This window comes from Heterodontus francisci, unplaced genomic scaffold (genome assembly GCF_036365525.1).
Source record: "Heterodontus francisci isolate sHetFra1 unplaced genomic scaffold, sHetFra1.hap1 HAP1_SCAFFOLD_500, whole genome shotgun sequence".
Lineage (NCBI taxonomy): Eukaryota > Metazoa > Chordata > Chondrichthyes > Heterodontiformes > Heterodontidae > Heterodontus > Heterodontus francisci.
Genome location: NW_027142279.1, coordinates 896,361 through 920,154, shown reverse-complemented (window position 1 = coordinate 920,154; position 23,794 = coordinate 896,361). Strand labels below are relative to the sequence as shown.

The 23,794-nt window shown below is 47.2% G+C and overlaps 1 protein-coding gene across 1 annotated transcript in view; it reads right to left on the bottom strand.

The window, feature by feature from the left end:
- The window catches only part of LOC137366907 (uncharacterized), a 160,217-nt gene that overhangs the window by 33,034 nt on the left and 103,389 nt on the right, over positions 1-23,794 (bottom strand). Inside the window, exon 5 of the mRNA XM_068028462.1 lies at positions 3,738-3,882. Coding sequence (XP_067884563.1) covers positions 3,738-3,882 — 145 coding nt within the window. The remainder of the gene's footprint in view (positions 1-3,737; positions 3,883-23,794) is intronic.

Genomic DNA, 23,794 nt, shown 5'->3' with positions numbered 1-23,794 from the left:
TGGATTTACCTTCAAACAGCTGCTCCCAATCTACATTCCCCAGCTCCTGCCGAATTTTGGTATAGTTGGCCTTCCCCCAATTTAGCACTCTTCCTTTTGGACCACTCTCGTCTTTGTCCATGAGTATTCTAAAACTTACGGAATTGTGATCACTAATCCCAAAGTAGTCCCCTACTGAAACTTCAACCACCTGGCCGGGCTCATTCCCCAACACCAGGTCCAGTATGGCCCCTTCCCGAGTTGGACTATTTACATACTGCTCTAGACAACCCTCCTGGATGCTTCTTACAAATTCTGCTCCATCTAGAATTCTAACACTAAGTGAATCCCAGTCAATGTAGGGAAAATTAAAATCTCCCATCACAACCACCCTGTTGCTCCGACATCTTTCCATAATCTGTTTACATATTTGTACCTCTATCTCACGCTCGCTGTTGGAAGGCCTGGAGCACAGCCCCAACATTGTTACCGCACCCTTCCTATTTCTGAGTTCTGCCCATATTGCCTCACTGCTCGAGTCCTCCATGGTGCCCTCCTTCAGCACAGCTGACATCCTCTTTGACCAGTAATGCAACTCCTCCACCCCTTTTATCTCCCTCTCTATCCCGCCTGAAGCATCGATATCCTGGGATATTTAGTTGCCAATCATGCCCTTCCCTCAACCAAGACTCAGTAATAGTCAGTGACCTTCCATCATATGCCTGTTTTTTATGTAGACAGAGCTGCTCATTATTCTGCCACTCTCTCTGGACTAATGCTTTGTATTTCACCACAAACATTAACACACTCTTTGCCTATGTCCCATGACAGCTTTGTTGTTTAACCTCTCCTGCCCTCTGTCCTATCACACACCTTCCTTTTTGTTCTTATCCCCGTCATCCCCCGCCCCGCCCTTCACTTGCTTAAAACCGAATTCTTTTGTCACCTTTGCCAGTTCTGATGAACGGTCACTGACCTGAAACGTTAACTTTGCTTGTCTCTCCACAGATGCTGCCAGACCTGCTGAGTATTTCCAGCACTTTCTGTTTTTAGTTCAGATTTCCAGCATCTGCAGTATATTGTTTTTATCCATTAACCACTACTCTCTGTTTTTGGCCATGCAACCAACTCTTTATCCATGTTGCTACCGTCCCTTTTATTCCATGAGCTACAAGTTGGCTCACAAGTCTGCTGCGTGGCACTGTATCAAATGCCTTTTGAAAGTCCATGTGCACTACATCAACAGCATTGCCCTCATCAACCCTTTGTGTTACATCTTCAAAAAAGCTCCAGAATATTAGTTAAACATAATGTTTCCTGAACAAGTTTGTGCTGGCTTTCCGGAATTAACCTGCATTTGTCCATGTGACTATTAATTGCGTCCCGAATTATTTTTGATAGAAGTTAAACTGACTGGCATGTAGTTGCTGGGCTTATCTTTACACCCTTTTTTGAACAAGGATACAATATTTGCAATTATCCAGTCCTCTGGCAACACTCCTGAGTCTTAGGAAGACTGAAAGGTTGTGGCCAGTGCCTTCGGAATTTCCACCCTCACTTCCCTCAGGATCCTTGGATCCATCCCATCCTGTCCTGGTGCTTTATCAGCTTTAAGTGCAGAAACCCTATCTAATATCTCCTGCTCATCAAGTCTGAATGATTCTATTTTTAAAAATTACCTCCTGTTTCACTATGGCCTGGGTAACATCTTCTTCCTTGGTAGCAACAGGTGCAAAGTATTTATTTAATACCTCAGCTATTCTCCCTTCCTCCATGTTTAAAACCCCTTTCTACGGCCCTACTCCTCTTTTTACCAACCGTTTACTATTTATATGCATATGGAAGACTTTGGAATTCCCTTTTGTGTTCGCTTCCAGTCTCTTTTCATACTCCATTCTTGCTTCTCCATTTTATTTTTCACTTCCCCTCTGAGCCTTCCATATTCAGCCTGGTTCTCCATTGTGTTATCTGCCTGACATCCATCAGAAGCACGCTTTTTCTTCTTCATCGTCATCTCTATCACTTTCGTCACCCAGAGAGCTCTCGATTTTTTTACCGTATCGATCCCCTTCGAGGGAACATACCTTGACTGTGCCCGAACTATCTCTTCTTGGAAAGTAGCTAATTGTTCAGCAACCGGTTTTCCTGCCAACCTTTGATTCCAGTTTATTTGCCCCAGCTTCATGCTTATCGAATTTAAGTTGTCTTCCCCCTAGTAATTAGTTTCAGTCTAGATTGTTCTTTGTCCTTTTCCACAGCCAAACTAAACATGATGAAACAATGATCTCTGTCCCCTAAATGTTGTCCTACTGATATTTGATCTACTTGGTCCACCTCATTCCCAAGAACCAGGTCCAGCAGTGCCTCGCCGGTCCTTGGACTGGAAACATAGTGTTGAAGAACATTTTCCAGAACACACTCTAGGAACTCTTGCCCCTCACTGCCTTTTATGCGACTATTGTCCCAGCCAATATTCCAGATAATGAAAGTCCCCCATGATAACTATTCGATAATCCTTGAACCTCTCTGCAATTTCCTTGAAAATTAGTTCCTTTCCACTAATTGGTAGCCCATACACTACACTGAGCAACGTAATTGCACCTTTTTTTGTTCTGTACCTCTAGCCAAATAGATTCTGTCCTTGACCCCTTGAGACATCCTCTCTCTCCAACACCGCAATACTCTCCTTAATCAATACTGCCACTCCTGCCCCTTTTCTTCATCTCATATCTATCTTCAACACCTTGTACCCAGGAATATTTAACATTTAGTTCTGTCCTCTTAGAGCCAGGACTCTGTTACAGCTACAGCATCATATTTCCACAAGTCAGACTGCGCCTGTAACATGCCAATCTTATTAACCACATTCTGTGCATTCACATACAGTCAAATTAACACTGATTTAGACTTTGTTACTTTCTCCCTCACTCTGACCCCACCTAATAACTAACTATTCCCTACTCTATGGCTATATATCTCTCTCAGTATTCTGTGCACTGTGGTATTCCTCTCTGATAATTCCTCCTGGTTCCCATACCCCTGCCAAGCGAGTTTAAACCGTCGCCGATAGCACGAGCAAATCGGCCTGCAAGGAAATCAGTCCCAGCTCTATTTAGGTGCAATTCATACCTGCTGTACACTTCCCATCTCCCCCAGAGCAGGTCCCAGTGTCTAGGGATCTAAAGCCCTCCATCCTGCACCATCTTTCCAGCCACACATTCATCTGCACTATCCTCCTATTTCTAAACTCACTTGTGTATGGTACTGGGAGTAATCAAGAGATGACTAATTTTGAGGTCCTTCTCGCTCATATCGTACCCAGCTCCCTGAATATTGACTGCAGGACCACATCCCACTTCCTAGCTATTTCATTGGTGCCAATGCAGACCACGACTGCTAGCTGTTCACCCTTCCCTCTCAGGGGGCTCTGTCACCGCTCAGTGACATCTTTGACCCTGGCACCAGGAAGATAAAACAACATCCTGGATTCACACCTGCAGCCGAAATGCTTGCCAATTCCCCCAACGATGGCATCTCCTATCACTGTTGCTCTTCCAGTCTTCGCTGTAATCCCGAAACAGCTGGGTCACCCGTGGAGCCATGGCCTTGGGTCTGGCTGCACTCCCCACGTCACTCATTTCTCTCATCAGTAATCGGACCTTATTGACTGCCACTCTTTCTGAGTGAATCCTCACCCGCCCCGCTCTGTTTTTAAGCCCCGCTCTACTCTTGTTGTTTACCACCCTTCTCAGAGTTACCTTTTAAATCTGTACCACCCTTGAACAAGATTTGTATCACACTTCTTCTGCCCGGAGCACTCAGTCTCAGTACAATCGATGCTCCTCCAGGGCTGGTCCAGGACTGTGTGATTTACACACGGGTCAGTGTTTGCGGAGTCTGTGACTGAGTGACAGAAATATGTTGAAAGTTAATAAAAAGTACAGGTAATGTTACACAGCGGCTTGTACCCAACCAAAATACCAATAAACTCAGTTTCACACTCCTACCCTGACAGAAAATCTCCCAGATTAAAGCTGGAAAATTTCCAACTTCTCTAAACCAGGTTCCCAGCTCAACCTCCCCCCTCCACTCACTGCTCAAAGACAGTCCTCTCTATTCTAGCTTAACCATAAGCTCTCAGGTAACAGGAAGCAGCAAATATCTCAGTTTAACTTCATCCCAGCAGCAAAGCTGCATAGAAAAGCAAAACACTGCGGATGCTGGAAATCTGAAACAAAAACAAGAAATGCTGGATTCACTCAGCAGCTCTGGCAGCATCTGTGGAAAGAGAAGCAGAGTTAACGTTTCGGGTCAGTGACCCGAAGAAGGGTCACTGACCCGAAACGTTAACTCTGCTTCTCTTTCCACAGATGCTGCCAGACCTGCTGAGTGAATCCAGCATTTCTTGTTTTTGTTGCAAAGCTGCAAATGTTCAGTGTGAGATAACATGTGGTACCTCAATTCCCGGGTGAACACTGAGTAGAGACAGTGAGAGACACTCGATGGTCAGTGTGAGATATCAGGGGTATCTCAGTCCCCAGGTGAACACTGAGTACAGACAGTGAGAGACACTCGATGGTCAGTGTGAGATATCAGGGGTATCTCAGTCCCCAGGTGAACACTGAGTACAAACAGTGAGAGACACTCGATGGTCAGTGTGAGATATCCTGTGGTATCTCAGTGCCTGGGTGAACACTGAGTACAGACAGTGAGAGACAGTCGATGGTCAGTGTGAGATATCATGGGGTATCTCAGTCTCCAGGTGAAGAATGAGTACTGGCAGTGAGAGACAGTCTATGGTCAGAGTGAGATATCATGGGGTATCTGAGTCCCCGGGTGAACACTGAGTACTGACAGTGAGAGACACTCGAAGGTCAGTGTGAGATATCACGGGGTATCTCAGTCCCCGTGTGAACACAGAGTACAGAGAGTGAGAGGCACTCGATGGTCAGTGTGAAATATCTGGGGTATCTCAGTCCCCAGGTGAACACTGAGTACAGACAGTGAGAACCACTTGACGATCAGAGTGAGATGTCAGGAGTATCTCAGTCCCCAGGTGAACACTGAGCACAGACATTGAGAGATAATCGATGGTCAGCGTGAGATATCATGGGGTCTCTCAGTCCCCAGGTGAGCACTGATTACAGACAGTGAGAGACACTCAATGGTCAGTGTAAGATATCATGGGGTATCAGCGACTCCGAGTGAACACTGAGTATAGACAGTGAGGGACACTCGATGGTCAGTGTGAGATATTATGGAGTATCTCAGTCGCAGGAGAACACTGAATACAGACAGTGAGAGGCACTCGTTGGGCTGTGTGAGATATCATGGGGTATGTCAGTCCCCAAGAGAACAATGAGTACAGACATTGAGTGACACTCGATGGTCTGTGTGAGATATCACGGGGGATCCCAGTCCACGGGTGAACACTGAGTACAGACAGTGAGAGACACTGTGGGCAGTGTGAGAAATCATTTGCGATCTCAGTGTCCGGGTGAACACTGAGTATGGACAGTGGACGATGTTGGATGGTCATTGTGAGATATCAGGGGTATCTCAGTCCCAAGGTGAACACTGAGCACAGACAGTGAGAGATAATCGATTGTCAGCGTGAGATATCATGAAGTCTCTCAGTCCCCAGGTGAACTCTGATTACAGACAGTGAGAGACACTCGAAGGTCAGTGTGAGATATCATGGTTTATCTGAGTCTCTGAGTGAACACTGAGTACAGACAGTGAGAGACACTCGATGGTCAGTGTGAGATATCATGGGGTATCTCAGTCCCCGGGTGAACACTGAGTACAGACAGCGAGAGACACTCGATGGTCAGTGTGAGATATCATGGGGTATCTCAGTCCCAGGTGAACACTGAGTACAGACAGCGAGAGACACTGGATGGTCAGTGTGAGATATCATGGGGTATCTCAGTCCCAGGTGAACACTGATTACAGACAGTGAGCGGCACTCATTGGGCAGTGTCAGACATCATGGGGTACCTCAATCCCCAGGTGAACACTGAGTACAGTGAGTGAGAGATGTTCGAATGTCAGTGTAAGATATCACGCGGTATCTCAGTCCCCAAGACAACACAGAGTACAGACATTGAGATATATTCGATGGGCAGTGTGAGATATCATGGGGTATCTCATTCCCCAGTTTAACACTGAGTACAGACACTGAGAGGCAATCTATGGTCAGTGAGAGATATCAAGGGTTATCTCAGTGGACAAGAGAACACTGACTACAGACAGTGAGAGACACTCGATGGGCAGTGTCAGACATCATGGGGTACCTCAATCCCCAGGTGAACACTGAATACAGACAGTGAGAGACACTCGATGGTCTGTGTGAGATATCCCGGGGTACCTCAGTCTCGAGGTGAACACTGAGTACAGACAGTGAGAGACACGCGATGGTCAGTGTGAGATATCATGGGGCATCTCAGTTCCCGTGTTAACACTGAGTACAGACAGTGAGAGACACTCGATGGTCAGTGTGAGATATCACGGGGTATCTCAGTCCCCAAGTGAACAATGAGTACGGACAGTGAGAGGCACTCTATGGTTAGGGTGTGATATCATGGGGCATCTCAGTCCGCAGGTGAACACTGAGTAAAGACAGTGAGATATGTTCGATTGTCTGTGTGAGATGTCACGGGGTATCTCAGTGGACAAGAGAACACTGAGTACAGACAGTGAGAGACACTCGATGGTCAGTGTGAGATATCATGGTGTATCTCAGTTATCGTGTAAGCACTGAGTACAGACAGTGAGAGATGTTCGATGGTCAGTGTGAGACATCATGGGTATCTCAGTCCCCAAGAGAACACTGAGTACAGACATTGAGAGACACTCGATGGTCAGTCTGAGATATCATGGGGTATCACAGTCCCCGGGTGAACACTGAGTACAGACAGTGGGAGATGTTCAATGGTCAGTGTGAGATATCATGGGGTATCTCAGTCCACTGGTAAACACTGAGTACAGACAGTGAGAGACAATCGATGGTCAGTCTGAGATATCATGGGGTAGCTCAGTCCCCAGGGGAACTCTGTGTACAGACAGTGAGATATGTTCGATGGTCTGTCCGAGATATCAAGGGGAATCGCAGTCCACAAGAGAACACTGAGTTCAGACAGTGAGAGACACTCGATGGTCAGCGTGAGATATCATGGGTATTTCAGTCCCCGGTGAACACTGAGTACAGACAGTGAGAGACACTCGATGGTCAATGTGAGATAGCAGGGGTATCTCAGACCCCAGGTTAACACCGATTGCAGACTGTGAGTGACACTCGATGGACAACGTGAAATATCATGGGGACTCTCAGTCCCCAGGTGAACACTGATTACAGACAGTGAGAGACAGTCGATGGTCTGTGTGAGATATCACGGGGATCTCAGTCCACAAGGCAACACTGAGTACAGACAGTGAGAGACAATCGATGGTCAGTGTGAGATATCATGGTGTATCTCAGTCTCTAGGTTAACACTGAGTACAGACAGTGAGAGGCATTCTATGGTCAGAGTGAGATATCATGGAGTATCTCAGTCCGCAGGTGAACACTGATTACAGACAGTGCGATATGTTCGATGATCTGTGTGCGATATCATGGGGTATCTCAGTCCCCGGGTGAAAACTGAGTACTGACAGTGAGAGACACTCGATGGTCAGTGTGAGATATCATGGGGTATCTCAGTCCACGGCTGAACACGAAGTAAAGACAGTGAGAGTCACTCGATTGTATGTGAGAGATATCATGGGGTATTTCAGTCCGCAGGTGAACTCTGAGTACAGACAGTGAGAGACATTCGATGGTCATTGTGAGATATCATGCGGTATCTCAGTCCACGGCTGAACACGAAGTAAAGACAGTGAGAGTCACTCGATGGTCAGTATGAGATATCATGGGGCATCTCAGTCCCAGGTGAACACTGATTACAGGCAGTGAGAGGCACTCGTTGGGTATTTTGAGATATCATGGGTTATCTCAGTTCCGAGGGGAACACTGAGTACGGAGAGTGAGAGACACTCGATGGTCAGTGTGAGATATCACGGAGTATCTCAGTCACCAGGTGAACACTGAGTACAGACAGTGAGAGACACTCGACGGTGAGTGTGAGATATCAGGGGTATCTCAGTCCCCAGGTGAACACTGATTACAGACAGTGAGAGACACTCGATGGACAGTGTGAGATATCACGGAGTATCTCAGTCACCAGGTGAACACTGAGCACAGACAGTGAGAGACACACGATTGTCAATGTGAGATATCATGTGGTATCTCATTCCCTGGTGAACACTGAGTACAGACAATGAGAGACACTCGACGGTCAGTGTGAGATATCAGGGGTATCTCAGTCCCCAGGTGAACACTGATTACAGACAGTGAGAAATGTTCGATGGTCTGCGTTGCATATCAAGGTGTATCTCAGTCTACAAGGGAACACTGAGTACGGAGAGTGAGAGAAGTTCGAATGTCAGTGTGAGATATCACGGAGTATCTCAGTCACCAGGTGAACACTGAGCACAGACAGTGAGAGACACACGATTGTCAATGTGAGATATCATGTGGTATCTCAGTCCCCGGTGAACACTGATTACAGACAGTGAGAAATGGTCAATGTGAGATATCATGGGGTATCTCAATCCACTGGTGAACACTGTGCACAAACAGTGAGAGACAGTCGATGGTCAGTATGAGATATCATGGGGTATCTCAGTCCCCAGGTGCACACAGTGCACAGACAGTGAGAAATGTTCGATGGTCTGCGTTGCATATCAAGCTGTATCTCAGTCTACAAGGGAACACTGAGTACAGAAAGTGAGAGACACTCGATGGTCAGTGTGAGATATCAGGGGGTATCTCATTCCCCGCGTGAACACTGAGTACTGACAGTGAGAGACACTCGAAGGTCGGTGTGAGATATCACTGGGTGTCTCAGTCCCAGGTTGACACTGAGTACAGACAGTGAGACACACTCGATGGTCAGTGTGAGATATCAGGGGTATCTCAGTCACCAGGTGAACACTGAGCACAGGCAGTGAGAGACACACGATGGTCAAAGTGGGATATCAGGGGTATCTCATTCCCCAGGTTAACACTGATTGCAGACAGTGAGGGACACTCGATGGACGACGTGAGATATCATGAGGACGCTCAGTCCCCAGGTGAACACTGAGTACAGACAGTGAGAGACACTCGATAGTCAGTATGAGATATCATGGGGAATCTCAGTCTAGAGGTGAACACTGAGTACAGACATTGAGAAACACTCGATTTTCAATGTGATATATTAGGGGTATCTCAGTCCCCAGGTGATCACTGAGGACAGTCAGTGAGAGACACACGATTGTCAATGTGAGATATCATGTGGTATCTCATTCCCAGGTGAACGCTGAGTACAGACAGTGAGAGACAGTCGATGCTCAGTGTGAGTTATCACGGGGTATCTCAGTCCACGGGTGAACCTTGAATGCAGATAATGAGAGACACTGGATGGGCAGTGAGAGAGATCATGGGCGATTTCAGTCTCCAGGTGTACACTGAGTACAGACAGAGAGAGACAGTCCATGGTCAATGTGAGATATCATGGGGTATGTCAGTCCACTGCAGAACACTGAATACAGACAGTGAGAGATGTTCGATGATCAGTTTGAGATATCATGGGGTATCTCAGTCCCCAGGTGAACACTGAGTGCAGACAGTGAGAGAAAGTTGATGGTCAGCGCCAGATATCATGGGGTCTATCAGTCCCCAAGTGAACACTGAGCACAGACAGTGAGAGGAACTCGATGGTCAGTATGAGATATCATGAGGTACCTCTGTCCCCAGGTGAACACTGAGTACAGACAGTGAGAGGAACTCGATGGTCAGTGTGAGGTATCGTGGGGTATCTCAGTCCACGGGTGAACACTGAATACAGATAATGAGAGACACTCGATGGGCAGTCTGAGAGATCATGGGGCATCTCAGTCCCCAGGTGAACACTGAGTACAGACAATGAGAGGCACTCGATGGTCAGTGTGAGATATCAGGGGGTATCTCAGTCTCCAGGGAAACACTGAGTACAGACAGTGAGAGATGTTCACTGGTCAGTGTGAGATATCATGCGGTATCTCAGTCCACTGGTGAACACTGAGTACAGACAGTGAGACACAGTCGATGGTCAGTGTGGGATAATATGGGGAATCTCAGTCCCCAGGTGAACACTGTATACAGAAAGCGAGATATGTTCGATGGTCTGAGTGAGATATCAAAGGGTATCTCAGTCTACAAGAGAACACTGAGTACAGACAGTGAGAGACACTCGATGGTCAGTGTGAGATATAATGGGGCATCTCATTCCCCAGGTGAACACTGAGTACAGACAGTGAGAGACACTCGATGGTCAGTGTGAGATATCATTTGCTATCTCAGTCCCAAGGTGAACACTGAGTACGGACAGTAGACGATGTTGGATGGTCAGTGTGAGATATCACAGGGTATCTCAGTCACCGTGTGAACACTGAGTACAGACTGTGAGAGACACTCGATTTTCAAACTGATATATCAGGGGTATCTCAGTCCCCAGATGAACACTGAGCACAGACGGTGAGAGACACACGATGGTCAATATGAGATATCATGAGGTATCTCAGTCCCAGGTTAACACTGATTGCAGACAGTGAGTGACACTCGATGAACAGCGTGAGATATCATGGGCACTCTCAGTCCCCAGGTGAACACTGATTACAGACAGTGAGAGACAGTCGATGGCCAGTGTGAGATATCATGGGGTATTTCAGTCTCCAGGAGAACAATGAGTACAGACAGTGATTAGCACTCTATGGTCAGTGAGAGATATCATGGGGTATCTCAGTCCACTGGTGAACACTGAGTGCAGACATTAAGAGACACTCGATGGGCACTGTGAGATATCATGGGGTATCTCAGATCCCAGTTTAACACTCAGTGCAGACAGAGAGAGACAGTCGATGGTCAGCATGAGATATCATGGGGTCTCTAAGTCCCCAAGTGAACACTGAGTACAGATAGTGAGAGAAACTCGTTGGTCAGTGTGAGCTATTAAGGGGTATCTCAGTCCACGGGTGAACATTGAATACAGATAATGAGAGACACTCGATGGGCTGTCTGAGAGATCATGGGCTATCTCAGTCTTCAGGTGAACACTGAGTACAGACAGTGAGAGATGTTCGATGGTCAGTGTGAGATATCATGGGCTGTCTCAGTCCCCAGGTTAACACTGAGTACAGACAGTGTGGGACATTCGATGGTCAGTGTGAGAGATCATGGGGTATTTCATTCCCGGGTGAACACTGAAAACAGATAATGAGAGACACTCGATGGTCAGTGTGAGAGATCATGGGGTATCTCAGTCTCCAGTTGAACACTGAGTACAGACAGTGAGGGACACTCGATGGTCAGTGTGAGATATCATGGGGTATCTCAGTCCCCTGGTGAACAATGAGTACAGACAGTGAGAGACACTCGATGGTCAGTGTGTGATATCATGGGGTATCTCAGTCCACTGGTGAACACTGAGTACAGACATTAAGAGACAGTCGATGGTCAGTGTGAGGTATCATGGGGTGTCTCAGACCACTGGTGAACACTGAGTACAGACATTAAGAGACAGTCGATTGTCAGTGTGAGATGTCATGGTGTCTCTCAGACCCCAGGTTAACACTGATTACAGACAGTGAGAGACACTCGATGGTCAGTGTGAGATATCAGGTGTTTCTCAGACCCCTGTTTAACACTCAGTGCAGACTGAGAGAGAGACACACGATGGTCAATGTGAGATATCATGAGGTATCTCAGTCCCAGGTGAACACTGAGGACAGACAGTGAGAGACACTCGATGGTCAATGTGAGATATCAGGGGTATCTTATACCCCAGGTTAACACTGATTGCAGACAGTGAGTGACACTCGATGGACAGCGTGAGATATCATGGCGACTTTCAGTTCCCAGGTGAACACTGATGACAGACAGTGAGAGACAGTCGATGGTCAGTGTGAGATATCATGGGGTATCTCAGTCCCCAGGTGAACACTGAGCACAGACAGTGAGAGACACTCGATGGTCAATGTGAGATATCATGGGGTATCTCAGTCCACGGGTGAACACTGAATACAGATAATGAGAGACACTCGACGGGCAGTGTGAGAGGTCATGGGCTATCACAGTCTCCTGGTGAACTCTCAGTCCAGACAGTGAGAGATGTTCGATGGTCTGTGTGAGATATCGTAAGAACATAGAACATAGAACAGTACAGCACAGTACAGGCCCTTAGGCCCACGTTGTTGTGCCGAACATTTAACCTACTCTAAGATCAAACTAACTGCCCACTCTTCATTCTACTATCATCGATGTACCTATCCAAGAGTCGCTTAAATGCCCCTAATGTATCTGCTTCTACTACCACCGCTGGCAGTGCATTCCACGCACCCACCACTATCTGTGTAAAGATCCCACCTCTGACATCTACAAAACCTCCTCCAATGACCTTAAAATTATGCCCCCTGGTGGTAGCCCTTTCCACCCTGGGAAAATGTCTTTGACTATCCGTCTATCTATGCCTCGCATCATCTTCTACCCCTCTATCAAGTCAACTCTCATCCTTCTTCGCTCCAACGAGAAAAGCCCTAGATCCCTCAATCTTTCTTCGTAGGACATGCCCTCCAGTCCAGGCAGCATCCTGGTAAATCTCCTCTGCACCCTCTCTAAAGCATCCACATCCTTCCTCTAATGAGGCAACCAGAACGGAATACAATTTTCCAAGTGTGGTCGAACCAGGGCCTTATATAGCTGCAGCATAACCTCGTGGCTCTTAAACTCAATCCCCCTGTTAATGAAAGCCAACACACCATACGCCTTCTTAACAACTACATCAACTTGGGTGGCAACTTTGAGCTATCTATGGACATGGACACCAAGATCCCTCTGTTCCTCCACACTACCAAGCATCCTGTCTTTAAGCCTGTATTCTGCATTCAAATTCGAGCTTCCAAAATGAATCACTTCACACTTTTCCATGTTGAACTCCATCTGCCACTTCTCAGCCCAGCTCTGCATCCTGTCAATGTCCCGTTGCAACCTACAACAGCCTTCCACACTATCCACAACTCCAGCAACCTTCGTGTCATCGGCAAACTTGCTAACCCAGCCTTCCACTTCCTCATCCAAGTCATTTATAAAAATCACAAAGAGCAGAGGTCCCAGAACAGATCCTTGTGGAACACCACTGGTCAGCGAGCTCCATGCTGAATACTTTCCATCTACTACTACACTCTGACTTCGATGGGCCAGCCAATTTTGTATCCAGAGAGCCAACATTCCCTGAATCCCATACCTCCTTACTTTCCGAATGAGCCTCCCATGGGAAACCTTAACAAACGCCTTGCTAAAATCCATATACACCACATCCACTACTCTTCCTTCATCAGTGTGTTTTGTCACATCTTCAAAGAGTTCAATAAGGCTGGTGAGGCATGACCTGCCCCTCACAAAGCCATGCTGACTGTCTCTAATCAAACCATGCTTTTCCAAATAATCATAAATCCTGTCTCTCAGAATCCTCTCCAATGATTGTCCATGACCGATGGAAGACTGACTGGTCAATAATTCCCAGGGTTATCCCTATTCCCTTTCTTGAACAAGGGAACAACATTTGCCACCCTCCAATCATCCGGTACTCCTCCAGTGGACAGTGGATCACGGGATATTTCAGTCCCCAGATGAACACTGAGAACAGACAGTGAGAGACATTCGATGGTCAGTGTGAGATATCATGGGGTATCTCAGTCCCCAGATAAGCAGTGAGCAAAGACAGTGAGAGACACTCGATGGTCAGTGCGATATATCATGGGGTATCTCAGTCCCCGGGTGAACACTGAGTACAGATAGTGAGAGACACTCAATTGTCAGTGTGTGAAATCAGGGATATCTCAGTCCCCAGGTGAACACTGAGTACAGAGAGTGAGGGACACTCGATGGTCAGTGTGAGATATCATGGGGTATATCAGTCCACTGGTGAACACTGGTTACAGACAGTGGGAGGCACTCGATGGTCAGTGTGGGATATCATGGGGTAACTCAATCTCCAGGTTAGCACTGAGTACAGACAGTGAGAGATGTTCGATGGTCAGTGTGAGAAATCCTATGGTATCTCAGTCCCCAGGTGAACACTGAGTACAGACAGTGAGAGACATTCGATGGTCAGTGTGAGATATCATGGGGTAACTCAATCTCCAGGCGAACACTAAGTACAGACAATGAGAGACATTCGATGGTCAGTGTGAGAGTTCACGGGGTATCTCAGTCCCCAGATGAACACTGAATAAAGACAGTGAGCGGCACTCAATGGGCAGTGTGAGATATCATGGGGTATCTCACTCCCCAGGTGGACACTGATTAAACGCAGTCAGAGACACTTGATGGTCAGTGTGAGGTGTCATGGGGTATCTCAATCTCCAGGTGAACACTGAGTACAGACAGTGAGAGACACACGATTGTCAGTGTGAGATATCATGGGGTGTCTCTGTCCCCTGGTTAAAACTGAGTTCAGGCAGTGAGAGACACTCGATGGGCATTGTGATATGTCATGGGGTATCTCAATCTCCAGGTGAACACTGAGTACAGACAGTGAGAGACACTCGATGGTCAGTGTGAGAAATCAGGACTATCTGAGTCCCCAGGTGAACGCTGACTGCAGACAGTGAGAGACACTCGATGGTCAGTGTGAGATATCGGGTGTATCTCAGTCCCCTGGTGTACACTGAGTACAGACAGTGAGAGGCGCTCGATCGTCAGTGTGAGATATCACGGGGTATCTCAGTCGCCAGGTGAACACTGAGTACAGACAGTGAGAGACACTCGGTGGTCAGTGTGAGATATCATGGGGTATTTCAGTTCCCAGGTGAACACTGATTAAAGACAGTGAGAGACACTCGATGAACAGCGTGAGATATCATGGGCACTCTCAGTCCCCAGGTGAACACTGATTACAGACAGTGAGAGACAGTCGATGGCCAGTGTGAGATATCATGGGGTATTTCAGTCTCCAGGAGAACAATGAGTACAGACAGTGATTAGCACTCTATGGTCAGTGAGAGATATCATGGGGTATCTCAGTCCACTGGTGAACACTGAGTGCAGACATTAAGAGACACTCGATGGGCACTGTGAGATATCATGGGGTATCTCAGATCCCAGTTTAACACTCAGTGCAGACAGAGAGAGACAGTCGATGGTCAGCATGAGATATCATGGGGTCTCTAAGTCCCCAAGTGAACACTGAGTACAGATAGTGAGAGAAACTCGTTGGTCAGTGTGAGCTATTAAGGGGTATCTCAGTCCACGGGTGAACATTGAATACAGATAATGAGAGACACTCGATGGGCTGTCTGAGAGATCATGGGCTATCTCAGTCTTCAGGTGAACACTGAGTACAGACAGTGAGAGATGTTCGATGGTCAGTGTGAGATATCATGGGCTGTCTCAGTCCCCAGGTTAACACTGAGTACAGACAGTGTGGGACATTCGATGGTCAGTGTAAGAGATCATGGGGTATTTCATTCCCGGGTGAACACTGAAAACAGATAATGAGAGACACTCGATGGTCAGTGTGAGAGATCATGGGGTATCTCAGTCTCCAGTTGAACACTGAGTACAGACAGTGAGGGACACTCGATGGTCAGTGTGAGATATCATGGGGTATCTCAGTCCCCTGGTGAACAATGAGTACAGACAGTGAGAGACACTCGATGGTCAGTGTGTGATATCATGGGGTATCTCAGTCCACTGGTGAACACTGAGTACAGACATTAAGAGACAGTCGATTGTCAGTGTGAGATGTCATGGTGTCTCTCAGACCCCAGGTTAACACTGATTACAGACAGTGAGAGACACTCGATGGTCAGTGTGAGATATCAGGTGTTTCTCAGACCCCTGTTTAACACTCAGTGCAGACTGAGAGAGAGACACACGATGGTCAATGTGAGATATCATGAGGTATCTCAGTCCCAGGTGAACACTGAGGACAGACAGTGAGAGACACTCGATGGTCAATGTGAGATATCAGGGGTATCTTATACCCCAGGTTAACACTGATTGCAGACAGTGAGTGACACTCGATGGACAGCGTGAGATATCATGGCGACTTTCAGTTCCCAGGTGAACACTGATGACAGACAGTGAGAGACAGTCGATGGTCAGTGTGAGATATCATGGGGTATCTCAGTCCCCAGGTGAACACTGAGCACAGACAGTGAGAGACACTCGATGGTCAATGTGAGATATCATGGGGTATCTCAGTCCACGGGTGAACACTGAATACAGATAATGAGAGACACTCGACGGGCAGTGTGAGAGGTCATGGGCTATCACAGTCTCCTGGTGAACTCTCAGTCCAGACAGTGAGAGATGTTCGATGGTCTGTGTGAGATATCGTAAGAACATAGAACATAGAACAGTACAGCACAGTACAGGCCCTTAGGCCCACGTTGTTGTGCCGAACATTTAACCTACTCTAAGATCAAACTAACTGCCCACTCTTCATTCTACTATCATCGATGTACCTATCCAAGAGTCGCTTAAATGCCCCTAATGTATCTGCTTCTACTACCACCGCTGGCAGTGCATTCCACGCACCCACCACTATCTGTGTAAAGATCCCACCTCTGACATCTACAAAACCTCCTCCAATGACCTTAAAATTATGCCCCCTGGTGATAGCCCTTTCCACCCTGGGAAAATGTCTTTGACTATCCGTCTATCTATGCCTCGCATCATCTTCTACCCCTCTATCAAGTCAACTCTCATCCTTCTTCGCTCCAACGAGAAAAGCCCTAGATCCCTCAATCTTTCTTCGTAGGACATGCCCTCCAGTCCAGGCAGCATCCTGGTAAATCTCCTCTGCACCCTCTCTAAAGCATCCACATCCTTCCTCTAATGAGGCAACCAGAACGGAATACAATTTTCCAAGTGTGGTCGAACCAGGGCCTTATATAGCTGCAGCATAACCTCGTGGCTCTTAAACTCAATCCCCCTGTTAATGAAAGCCAACACACCATACGCCTTCTTAACAACTACATCAACTTGGGTGGCAACTTTGAGCTATCTATGGACATGGACACCAAGATCCCTCTGTTCCTCCACACTACCAAGCATCCTGTCTTTAAGCCTGTATTCTGCATTCAAATTCGAGCTTCCAAAATGAATCACTTCACACTTTTCCATGTTGAACTCCATCTGCCACTTCTCAGCCCAGCTCTGCATCCTGTCAATGTCCCGTTGCAACCTACAACAGCCTTCCACACTATCCACAACTCCAGCAACCTTCGTGTCATCGGCAAACTTGCTAACCCAGCCTTCCACTTCCTCATCCAAGTCATTTATAAAAATCACAAAGAGCAGAGGTCCCAGAACAGATCCTTGTGGAACACCACTGGTCAGCGAGCTCCATGCTGAATACTTTCCATCTACTACTACACTCTGACTTCGATGGGCCAGCCAATTTTGTATCCAGAGAGCCAACATTCCCTGAATCCCATACCTCCTTACTTTCCGAATGAGCCTCCCATGGGAAACCTTAACAAACGCCTTGCTAAAATCCATATACACCACATCCACTACTCTTCCTTCATCAGTGTGTTTTGTCACATCTTCAAAGAGTTCAATAAGGCTGGTGAGGCATGACCTGCCCCTCACAAAGCCATGCTGACTGTCTCTAATCAAACCATGCTTTTCCAAATAATCATAAATCCTGTCTCTCAGAATCCTCTCCAATGATTGTCCATGACCGATGGAAGACTGACTGGTCAATAATTCCCAGGGTTATCCCTATTCCCTTTCTTGAACAAGGGAACAACATTTGCCACCCTCCAATCATCCGGTACTCCTCCAGTGGACAGTGGATCACGGGATATTTCAGTCCCCAGATGAACACTGAGAACAGACAGTGAGAGACATTCGATGGTCAGTGTGAGATATCATGGGGTATCTCAGTCCCCAGATAAGCAGTGAGCAAAGACAGTGAGAGACACTCGATGGTCAGTGCGATATATCATGGGGTATCTCAGTCCCCGGGTGAACACTGAGTACAGATAGTGAGAGACACTCAATTGTCAGTGTGTGAAATCAGGGATATCTCAGTCCCCAGGTGAACACTGAGTACAGAGAGTGAGGGACACTCGATGGTCAGTGTGAGATATCATGGGGTATATCAGTCCACTGGTGAACACTGGTTACAGACAGTGGGAGGCACTCGATGGTCAGTGTGGGATATCATGGGGTAACTCAATCTCCAGGTTAGCACTGAGTACAGACAGTGAGAGATGTTCGATGGTCAGTGTGAGAAATCCTATGGTATCTCAGTCCCCAGGTGAACACTGAGTACAGACAGTGAGAGACATTCGATGGTCAGTGTGAGATATCATGGGGTAACTCAATCTCCAGGCGAACACTAAGTACAGACAATGAGAGACATTCGATGGTCAGTGTGAGAGTTCACGGGGTATCTCAGTCCCCAGATGAACACTGAATAAAGACAGTGAGCGGCACTCAATGGGCAGTGTGAGATATCATGGGGTATCTCACTCCCCAGGTGGACACTGATTAAACGCAGTCAGAGACACTTGATGTCCAGTGTGAGGTGTCATGGGGTATCTCAATCTCCAGGTGAACACTGAGTACAGACAGTGAGAGACACACGATTGTCAGTGTGAGATATCATGGGGTGTCTCTGTCCCCTGGTTAAAACTGAGTTCAGGCAGTGAGAGACACTAGATGGGCATTGTGATATGTCATGGGGTATCTCAATCTCCAGGTGAACACTGAGTACAGACAGTGAGAGACACTCGATGGTCAGTGTGAGAAATCAGGACTATCTGAGTCCCCAGGTGAACGCTGACTGCAGACAGTGAGAGACACTCGATGGTCAGTGTGAGATATCGGGTGTATCTCAGTCCCCTGGTGTACACTGAGTACAGACAGTGAGAGGCGCTCGATCGTCAGTGTGAGATATCACGGGGTATCTCAGTCGCCAGGTGAACACTGAGTACAGACAGTGAGAAACACTCGGTGGTCAGTGTGAGATATCATGGGGTATTTCAGTCCCCAGGTGAACACTGATTAAAGACAGTGAGAGACACTCGATGAACAGCGTGAGATATCATGGGCACTCTCAGTCCCCAGGTGAACACTGATTACAGACAGTGAGAGACAGTCGATGGCCAGTGTGAGATATCATGGGGTATTTCAGTCTCCAGGAGAACAATGAGTACAGACAGTGATTAGCACTCTATGGTCAGTGAGAGATATCATGGGGTATCTCAGTCCACTGGTGAACACTGAGTGCAGACATTAAGAGACACTCGATGGGCACTGTGAGATATCATGGGGTATCTCAGATCCCAGTTTAACACTCAGTGCAGACAGAGAGAGACAGTCGATGGTCAGCATGAGATATCATGGGGTCTCTAAGTCCCCAAGTGAACACTGAGTACAGATAGTGAGAGAAACTCGTTGGTCAGTGTGAGCTATTAAGGGGTATCTCAGTCCACGGGTGAACATTGAATACAGATAATGAGAGACACTCGATGGGCTGTCTGAGAGATCATGGGCTATCTCAGTCTTCAGGTGAACACTGAGTACAGACAGTGAGAGATGTTCGATGGTCAGTGTGAGATATCATGGGCTGTCTCAGTCCCCATGTTAACACTGAGTACAGACAGTGTGGGACATTCGATGGTCAGTGTAAGAGATCATGGGGTATTTCATTCCCGGGTGAACACTGAAAACAGATAATGAGAGACACTCGATGGTCAGTGTGAGAGATCATGGGGTATCTCAGTCTCCAGTTGAACACTGAGTACAGACAGTGAGGGACACTCGATGGTCAGTGTGAGATATCATGGGGTATCTCAGTCCCCTGGTGAACAATGAGTACAGACAGTGAGAGACACTCGATGGTCAGTGTGTGATATCATGGGGTATCTCAGTCCACTGGTGAACACTGAGTACAGACATTAAGAGACAGTCGATGGTCAGTGTGAGATATCATGGGGTGTCTCAGACCCCAGGTTAACACTGAGTACAGACATTAAGAGACAGTCGATTGTCAGTGTGAGATGTCATGGTGTCTCTCAGACCCCAGGTTAACACTGATTACAGACAGTGAGAGACACTCGATGGTCAGTGTGAGATATCAGGTGTTTCTCAGACCCCTGTTTAACACTCAGTGCAGACTGAGAGAGAGACACACGATGGTCAATGTGAGATATCATGAGGTATCTCAGTCCCAGGTGAACACTGAGGACAGACAGTGAGAGACACTCGATGGTCAATGTGAGATATCAGGGGTATCTTATACCCCAGGTTAACACTGATTGCAGACAGTGAGTGACACTCGATGGACAGCGTGAGATATCATGGCGACTTTCAGTTCCCAGGTGAACACTGATGACAGACAGTGAGAGACAGTCGATGGTCAGTGTGAGATATCATGGGGTATCTCAGTCCCCAGGTGAACACTGAGCACAGACAGTGAGAGACACTCGATGGTCAATGTGAGATATCATGGGGTATCTCAGTCCACGGGTGAACACTGAATACAGATAATGAGAGACACTCGACGGGCAGTGTGAGAGGTCATGGGCTATCACAGTCTCCTGGTGAACTCTCAGTCCAGACAGTGAGAGATGTTCGATGGTCTGTGTGAGATATCGTAAGAACATAGAACATAGAACAGTACAGCACAGTACAGGCCCTTAGGCCCACGTTGTTGTGCCGAACATTTAACCTACTCTAAGATCAAACTAACTGCCCACTCTTCATTCTACTATCATCGATGTACCTATCCAAGAGTCGCTTAAATGCCCCTAATGTATCTGCTTCTACTACCACCGCTGGCAGTGCATTCCACGCACCCACCACTATCTGTGTAAAGATCCCACCTCTGACATCTACAAAACCTCCTCCAATGACCTTAAAATTATGCCCCCTGGTGGTAGCCCTTTCCACCCTGGGAAAATGTCTTTGACTATCCGTCTATCTATGCCTCGCATCATCTTCTACCCCTCTATCAAGTCAACTCTCATCCTTCTTCGCTCCAACGAGAAAAGCCCTAGATCCCTCAATCTTTCTTCGTAGGACATGCCCTCCAGTCCAGGCAGCATCCTGGTAAATCTCCTCTGCACCCTCTCTAAAGCATCCACATCCTTCCTCTAATGAGGCAACCAGAACGGAATACAATTTTCCAAGTGTGGTCGAACCAGGGCCTTATATAGCTGCAGCATAACCTCGTGGCTCTTAAACTCAATCCCCCTGTTAATGAAAGCCAACACACCATACGCCTTCTTAACAACTACATCAACTTGGGTGGCAACTTTGAGCTATCTATGGACATGGACACCAAGATCCCTCTGTTCCTCCACACTACCAAGCATCCTGTCTTTAAGCCTGTATTCTGCATTCAAATTCGAGCTTCCAAAATGAATCACTTCACACTTTTCCATGTTGAACTCCATCTGCCACTTCTCAGCCCAGCTCTGCATCCTGTCAATGTCCCGTTGCAACCTACAACAGCCTTCCACACTATCCACAACTCCAGCAACCTTCGTGTCATCGGCAAACTTGCTAACCCAGCCTTCCACTTCCTCATCCAAGTCATTTATAAAAATCACAAAGAGCAGAGGTCCCAGAACAGATCCTTGTGGAACACCACTGGTCAGCGAGCTCCATGCTGAATACTTTCCATCTACTACTACACTCTGACTTCGATGGGCCAGCCAATTTTGTATCCAGAGAGCCAACATTCCCTGAATCCCATACCTCCTTACTTTCCGAATGAGCCTCCCATGGGAAACCTTAACAAACGCCTTGCTAAAATCCATATACACCACATCCACTACTCTTCCTTCATCAGTGTGTTTTGTCACATCTTCAAAGAGTTCAATAAGGCTGGTGAGGCATGACCTGCCCCTCACAAAGCCATGCTGACTGTCTCTAATCAAACCATGCTTTTCCAAATAATCATAAATCCTGTCTCTCAGAATCCTCTCCAATGATTGTCCATGACCGATGGAAGACTGACTGGTCAATAATTCCCAGGGTTATCCCTATTCCCTTTCTTGAACAAGGGAACAACATTTGCCACCCTCCAATCATCCGGTACTCCTCCAGTGGACAGTGGATCACGGGATATTTCAGTCCCCAGATGAACACTGAGAACAGACAGTGAGAGACATTCGATGGTCAGTGTGAGATATCATGGGGTATCTCAGTCCCCAGATAAGCAGTGAGCAAAGACAGTGAGAGACACTCGATGGTCAGTGCGATATATCATGGGGTATCTCAGTCCCCGGGTGAACACTGAGTACAGATAGTGAGAGACACTCAATTGTCAGTGTGTGAAATCAGGGATATCTCAGTCCCCAGGTGAACACTGAGTACAGAGAGTGAGGGACACTCGATGGTCAGTGTGAGATATCATGGGGTATATCAGTCCACTGGTGAACACTGGTTACAGACAGTGGGAGGCACTCGATGGTCAGTGTGGGATATCATGGGGTAACTCAATCTCCAGGTTAGCACTGAATACAGACAGTGAGAGATGTTCGATGGTCAGTGTGAGAAATCCTATGGTATCTCAGTCCCCAGGTGAACACTGAGTACAGACAGTGAGAGACATTCGATGGTCAGTGTGAGATATCATGGGGTAACTCAATCTCCAGGCGAACACTAAGTACAGACAATGAGAGACATTCGATGGTCAGTGTGAGAGTTCACGGGGTATCTCAGTCCCCAGATGAACACTGAATAAAGACAGTGAGCGGCACTCAATGGGCAGTGTGAGATATCATGGGGTATCTCACTCCCCAGGTGGACACTGATTAAACGCAGTCAGAGACACTTGATGGTCAGTGTGAGGTGTCATGGGGTATCTCAATCTCCAGGTGAACACTGAGTACAGACAGTGAGAGACACACGATTGTCAGTGTGAGATATCATGGGGTGTCTCTGTCCCCTGGTTAAAACTGAGTTCAGGCAGTGAGAGACACTCGATGGGCATTGTGATATGTCATGGGGTATCTCAATCTCCAGGTGAACACTGAGTACAGACAGTGAGAGACACTCGATGGTCAGTGTGAGAAATCAGGACTATCTGAGTCCCCAGGTGAACGCTGACTGCAGACAGTGAGAGACACTCGATGGTCAGTGTGAGATATCGGGTGTATCTCAGTCCCCTGGTGTACACTGAGTACAGACAGTGAGAGGCGCTCGATCGTCAGTGTGAGATATCACGGGGTATCTCAGTCGCCAGGTGAACACTGAGTACAGACAGTGAGAGACACTCGGTGGTCAGTGTGAGATATCATGGGGTATTTCAGTCCCCAGGTGAACACTGATTAAAGACAGTGAGAGACACTCAATGGTCAGTGCGAGATATCATGAGGTATCTCACTCCCCAGGTGAATACTGAATACTGACAGTGGGAGATGTTCGTTGCTCAGTGAGAGATTTCATGTTTTTTTGCCAATGTGACAGACTTCTCGAGGACTTGAGCAGCCGTTATAATGGTTCAGCAAAGGACAGATGGAGCTTCGTGCAGATCAGTGTGAAGTGATGCATTTTGGAAGGAATGAGGAGGAGAGTTAATTGAAATGAAGTTGTATCATTTTAAAAAGATTTCAGGATGAAAGAGACCTGGGGTGGAATGGACACAGGTCACTGAATTGGCAGGAGAAAGTGAGAACCTTATTAAAAAGCAAACAGGATCCTTGATTTTAAGTAACAGAGGAGTGG